The following is a 6,935-nucleotide window of genomic DNA, read 5'->3' as shown; positions in this document are numbered from 1 at the left end:
ACAAAATGGACACAAATCAACCCCATTTTTATTATTAAACATTACTTTAATTAACTAATCACTCAATTAAATTAACAGCCAATTAGCTTAAATAATATAAACTAAAATAGTTTAATTAACATATTAATCTAATCTAAATAACTTAATTAGAATTCAAATAAAAACTAATCAATTTAATAACACCAATTAATCAGCATTTTATTAATTTAATTACATAGAAAATCAATTAATTGTATCCCTAATATTAATCAATGTTTAATTAATATAATTAACCTTATGTTTAATTAATATAATTAACCTTAATTGTATCCCAAAAATGACTTTTAACAGCGCATCTTAGACAGCGCTTTTAAAAGAAAGCGCTGTCTAAGGTTAAAATTAAAATAAAACACGGAAAATATTCCAAAAAAATAATGAAAGCGCTGTCTAAGGGGGGGTCTTAGACAGCGCTTTCTGAAAGCGCTGTCTAAGACCCCCCCCTTAGACAGCGCTTTTAGAAAGCGCTTTTAAATATAGACCTTAGTCAGCGCTTTTGATAAAGCGCTGTCTAAAGTCTTTAAATTAAAAAAAAAAAAAACCAAAAGCGCTGTCTAAGGGGGTTTAGAAAGCGCTTTTGGAAACTCTTGGGTTTTTCAATGAACCCTCGTCTCTCTCACAAAACCGCTCAAACACCGCCTCTCAGACCTCTCTCTCGCGTACTTTCTACCTCAAAGTCGCTCATCAACGAACCCTCTCACGCTCTCAAACTCAAAGAATCACTCTCTCTCAACTCTCACGATATCTCCATTAACAAGCAAGTGAAAAGGATAAAAAGAAAAAAGGAGAAGCTCTTACAAAGTGTCACGACGGTGGTGAAAGGCGTGAAGAAGCTGGCCTCCCAATCCAGGTAATCGATTTTGGGATTTTAGGGTTTTGTTTGAGATTTTCCGCCTCCGATTTTCTGTTGTTGATTCCTCCTCTCTTACTGATTTGCTCTCTCTATTTATCTCCCAGCTTAGGGCTTCGAATTGGTGCCCTTGTGTTCAAAAGCGTATCTCTGCAAAATCCTCTTTGATGTTCTCTGCTAACAATGGACGGCGAAGAAGAAGATGAACAAGTGATAGCTGAAGAAGTTGAAGCCATGAAATCCGTTTATGAAAACGATTGTACCATTCTCAATTCCATTCCTCCTCACTTCCATTTATCCCTCAAACCCAGAACCGCTGATGTTTCTTCTCACCAGGTTCCCAATTTTTCTTCAAACCCCTAATTTCATTTTTTTTTAACTTTTCATAATTCTAATTCAATTATTCATTAATTAATCCCCATTTTTTAAAATAAATTTCTTTGCAGTTTGTAGAAATTGTTCTTGAGGTACATGCAACTCCACAGGTATGTTTCAGTAGATTAAGGTTATTATACTATGATTGTTGAATTCAATTATCTGTTTATAAATCAGTAGAAGCAACAAAAGCTTATGTGTTTTTTTTAGTATCCAAAAGAACCTCCTTCTGTTGCTATTGTGGATTGCAAGGGTTTGGATCAACATAGACAAAAGCATTTATTGAATCATATTCAAACTAAAGCCAACGAGCTTTCCCCTGGATTAATGCTCGTAGCTCTTTGTGAGGTAATCAATCAACTTATTGTTTTATTTATGATGGAGGTGCATTTTTTTTTATAGAATAGTATTATTCATAATTTTACTTCATATCTCTATGTTACTGTTTGTAGATAATCTTATATTCTATACTCAGGATTAGAGTCTGTTTGGATTGACGTATCTGAGTTTATTAGGTAAATTTATGGTTACTTTAGGAATTTATAAAAAACTTAAATGAAGAATATCAACCATTGAAAACTGCTTAATCTTGTGAGACTGCAGACTCATTTATTTATGGTCACTTTGTGCATCTTCCTGCTTTTATGTTTCTGTTGTGATACGTAATCTTTTGCTGTATAGTTTTGACTAAAACTTTGGATAGGGATTGAAGTCGTGGAACCTGAAAAATGAATATAGCTCGTCAAATAATGTTTTTTTGTGCAATAATGATTGATAATTGGTTATTGGTGTTTATTTGAAGGAAGCTGTAGAGAAACTCTCAGATATGAATCATCCTGATGGTGATTGTCCATTGTGCTTATTCCCATTGGTGACAGAAGAACACCAAAGTGAAACCTTGCCTTTTATGAAATTAATGTCTTGCTTTCACTGTTTTCACAGGTAGGGTGCCTATTGATTTTATCCTTCTATTCTATTTTCATTATGTTAGATTTTTTTACGACCTTTGTGTCGTTAATTTTTTCTTGGTTTAACATTACATTTTCAATATCTAATTTTCCCTTCCAATTTCTGTTTATAATTGGCAGTGAATGTATCATTAGATGATGGAATTGGCTTGAGAGTTCTAAACAAACAGGGTCTTCCAAATCAGATAATGCAACGGCTCGTCGTAACATGGGTATGTGTAATTGTAAAGTTGCATTTGACGATAGACATGTATAAATATAGTTTTCTTCAGTGTGAAATCATTCACTTTTACAAAGTATAGAAGCTTGAAGGACTAATAATCTAATATTCCTTGGTATGCTGTGTTTTCTTTTAGCAAATGGTTGCTTCCTAGTTGAAGATTTAAAGGGTCTAGGGATCACATTTGGACATACTGTCTTACACTATAAAGCAGTATGTCATGTTACACTGTTCAACTTTCTATTTCATGTTACATGTATCACTTTTCCATTGGTACATCAAAAGTTACTGATATAACAACAATTTTGCCAATGGTATCATACTTTTCTTCAAATGTCAATTTCTTTGTAACATGACCAAATGTGTTTTTGTATGCAACAAAACCAATATGCTGATATGAGCTGATTTGTCTAGCCAACCACTTCTCTATAACAAAATTGGAGTTCAAGTACAAGTTCAACCAATACTCCTGCTAAGTGAGTTACAAATCCAATTGGCCTTGAAGAGCTCTATGCATATTAGTTTTTAACTCCAAAAGAATCAGCGATACAAAAGTGAAACACATGAAGAATGAGTTATCAAATATTTATTCAATTGAAATCATTGATATGTGCTAGCAGTTAAGTAGGATAATTCGAATGGGCAGTGATATTTGACTTGTTTAAAACATATAATGTATTGATATAATGAATTTACCTTAGGTTCCCACCTGCGAAAAAATACAAGGATCAACACTTTATGTATTGTTTATTGGAAGTTCAAAAAGGATCGACATTTGGGTGTTGATCCTTGTATTGTTTATTGAAAGTCCAGGGCAGAAGTTGAAAAAGCCAAAGAATTCACTAAAGGAAAGAACAAAAAGGGTAGGTTCTTAAACTGAGTTTTTGTACATGTTCTTCAGTGTTTTCTGTAATCCTACTTTCCTTACTTTTAATTACGCGTGACTCGAGTTTTTGTTTTATACAGCGGCAATTCAATGTTTGAAGAGGAAGAGGTTATATGAACAGCAAATTGAGCAGCTTGGAAACTTCCAGCTGCGTATTCATGACCAGGTGCAAATTCAATCGTATTTGGTATTAGTTCAGACAATGGCTTATATTATTAATCTTCTTTTGCATCTTATGGTGGTGATTTGTGTTATAGATGATAATGTTAGAAGGTGCTAAAGCCACCACGGAAACAGTGGATGCGTTAAGAACAGGAGCCGCTGCTATGAAGGCTATGCAGAAAGCAACGTACATACTGCTATTATATGATTCTAAATCTTTAATGAGCCGTGATAATGATTTATGACATTACTATAGTCCTGTTTTAATTTGTTTATTTGAACTTATCTACTAGCATAAACATTTGTGAGACTGTTTAGAAGAAGTTGTGAAAACACCTTATGACATGTTTATAGCTGTTTTTCATCTACATCCATAAGCTCTTCAATATAGCATATGAAATTATGAATAGCTTATAGTTAATTTGTATGTAAACAAAACACTTATATGATAAACACCTATGCTATAAGTGCTTAATTATGCTGTTCATCCAAACATGACCTACGTTTGCTTCTGTTTCTTTTTTCAGGAATATTGACGATGTTGACAAAACCATGGATGAGATAAATGAACAGACTGAGAACATGAAGCAGATTCAAGAAGCATTGTCAACTCCAATTGGTGCAGCAGCTGACTTTGATGAGGTAATTATTTACTTATTTGTTATGTCGGTTGCAAACATGATATTTGTACCTTTTGATTGTTTATAGTGTTTTAGAGTGCTAATGCATGTCCATGACTGTTGGGATGGCTCGTAGTTTAATCATAAGAGGGCACATCACTCACAGTTCAAGGGTAATCTTGTATAGTGGACCGTAGTATTTAAACACAATTGTAATGTATAAACCCTAGACTTGATGTTAGAGAAAAATGAATATTTTTGTTAGAATAATTAATTCTACCATTTGTATTAAAACAAGGACAATATGCAGTATAATGCTATATTTAAAACATTATAAGAAAAGTCTATATATTTGACTTCTCTTAATGACATAAAACTTATGAGATAAAACCTAGTGGTTGGTGTGGTAATTTTTTATTCAACATAACATATTTAAAAAGTGGATTAAAAATAACTTATATTCCTTCACTTGAATTAATTATCATCAACGATTATTTTTTTGTTGTTGTATATTGTTGTGGGATAAAACTGAATTGAGTTTTGTTTTTGTTGTTAAATATTTGGTTAGAAACATTTGGAATTTATCCTAAAAGTATTATTGGAGACTAAGACCATTATTACTAATATAAATGGGTGTTTTCGAGTGATAATAGTTATTAGAATTTAATTCATTGTTATTTTCAGGTTAATCATCAACGTTAAATATTAAAAAAATTAATTTTTATTTTAATTATTTATTAAATAATACAAATAGATGATAATGTAAAATTTTACACATTATCTTAAAACTGAGAGTAAAATTTATAGTGTAAAGTTTCATCATTATCACTCATAAAATTTTACAGCATATGTTGATTATTTGATACCAGTATGTAAAATGAAAAGCATGTTCCCTTAATCATTGAGTTAAATACTCGGAACTCACAATATAATATACTGTTCTGAACATACTTTTTAGAGGTCATGTTTCATCGGGTCTTGTTTTTTTTTTAACATTCTTGTCATGTAAGTTAGTATAACAGATATGTAAAATATGTTAACAAGTGGTAAGGATTTAGTTTGATGAGCTAATTGGATTGAGAAAATTGGCAGTTCTAAGAGTTTTCACTATCACCAGCAGGTGAAAGCAATTGAGTTTTCCTTCAGGCTTTGATATATATAATTTGGGTGGTGTTTATAGCGTCCTATGTATTGATGACACACTCTACAAATTTAAAAATGTCCTTTGTAACTTAGGGAGATTGGAATTGATTGGAATTGATTTAAAAATGTCCTTTAAAACAAAAGCTTCAAAAATTTTCGTATACCTTAGACAGCGCTTTTGTAAAAAACGCTGTCTAAGGGGGGGGGATTAGAAAGCGCTTTAGGCAAAAGCGCTGTCTAAGGGGGGGGGGGGGGGGCTTAGACAGCGCTTCTTGAAAAGCGCTGTCTAAGGTATACCTAAAAAAATTAAAATAGGAGGGGCTTAGACAGCGCTTTTTGAAAAGCGCTGTCTAAGGTATACCTAAAAAAATTAAAATAGGAGGGTCTTATAAAGCGCTTTTGGCCAAAGCGCTGTCTAAGGGGGGGGCTTAGACAGCGCTTTTAAGATTTAAAAAAGCGCTGTCTAAACCTTTAGCAGCGGAGGTTTAGACAGCGCTTTAAAGCGCTGTCTAAGGCTAAAAAAAGCGCTGTCTAATGTCTTGTTTGTTGTAGTGACCAGTCTCAAACAAAATGGACACAAATCAACCCCATTTTTATTATTAAACATTACTTTAATTAACTAATCACTCAATTAAATTAACAGCCAATTAGCTTAAATAATATAAACTAAAATAGTTTAATTAACATATTAATCTAATCTAAATAACTTAATTAGAATTCAAATAAAAACTAATCAATTTAATAACACCAATTAATCAGCATTTTATTAATTTAATTACATAGAAAATCAATTAATTGTATCCCTAATATTAATCAATGTTTAATTAATATAATTAACCTTATGTTATATAACCATTATATAAACAAAATTTAAATGATCAGCAACCAATCTAATTCACCTGATAATATTAATCTACTTAAAACAGAAGTTATCAAAATGGGATCAGGGACTTAAAAAAGTCAAAATGGTGCCCCATTGACTTTTTAGGTCATTGGGATTTGGCCAGATGACTTCTATTATTTTAACAGATAGAAAGATGAGGTGATCAAAATTTGGCGTACGACAATTTCCCCTATTTAATCAGCTTTAAATTGTAATGATGATGATGACGAGTCTTCATTATCTTATGGTGGAGATGGTAAAACATAGAGAGTGACCCTAATTTTGACCACGAAGTTAGTAGACCCCGAGAACGAGCAAGGCACCCTGCTGACACCTAAGCCAACTTATGGTGGAACCCCTTGATAAAATCCTTGCCAAGACTTTTGGCGAAAATCTTGACACCATTTTCAATGGAACCCCTTATGAACCCCTGTAATATAATTTCTTTGATGAACCCCTTGAGATAATCTCTAGATATAATCCCTTGATGTAATCCCTAAAACCTCTAGTAAGAACCCTGATGCATTCAGTGGAACATATCATGTGTTTGAGATAGGTTGATAAGCTGGGGATATAGAGGTGAAGACCTACTCTCGTGTTGATAAAGATCATTCAGGCTGACTGACTACATGATAAATTTTGGGAAACTCACGGTGACTGGGCTTGCTGGGGAATTCCTTTATTGAAAAGGTGATTATGGAAGTTACTTATTGAGGAAGGCTAATAAGTGTCTCTGCTTGGGGAAATATATCAATATAGCTGGGGATTGGACCTTTTAGAGTAGCCACGAAT

The 6,935-nt window shown here is 32.7% G+C and overlaps 2 protein-coding genes across 2 annotated transcripts; both read left to right on the top strand.

The window, feature by feature from the left end:
• The first annotated feature begins 1,027 nt into the window (after positions 1-1,027).
• On the top strand, positions 1,028-2,603 carry LOC127123910 (uncharacterized). Its single transcript, XM_051054086.1, has 6 exons — positions 1,028-1,222; positions 1,333-1,371; positions 1,472-1,609; positions 2,064-2,193; positions 2,350-2,441; positions 2,586-2,603. Exons 1-6 carry the CDS (start codon positions 1,070-1,072, stop codon positions 2,601-2,603), a joined length of 570 nt encoding a protein of 189 aa, XP_050910043.1. The 5' UTR covers positions 1,028-1,069.
• Positions 2,604-2,664: 61 nt separating this feature from the next.
• On the top strand, positions 2,665-4,205 carry LOC127123909 (vacuolar protein sorting-associated protein 32 homolog 2). The gene is made up of 5 exons (XM_051054085.1): positions 2,665-2,763; positions 3,258-3,312; positions 3,416-3,501; positions 3,593-3,684; positions 4,025-4,205. Exons 1-5 carry the CDS (start codon positions 2,665-2,667, stop codon positions 4,203-4,205), a joined length of 513 nt encoding a protein of 170 aa, XP_050910042.1.
• Positions 4,206-6,935: the final 2,730 nt, after the last annotated feature.

The sequence above is a fragment of the Lathyrus oleraceus genome, chromosome 2 (genome assembly GCF_024323335.1).
Source record: "Lathyrus oleraceus cultivar Zhongwan6 chromosome 2, CAAS_Psat_ZW6_1.0, whole genome shotgun sequence".
Lineage (NCBI taxonomy): Eukaryota > Viridiplantae > Streptophyta > Magnoliopsida > Fabales > Fabaceae > Lathyrus > Lathyrus oleraceus.
The sequence above is the reverse complement of the archived record's forward strand: the minus strand, read 5'-3'. Positions and strand labels throughout refer to the sequence as shown.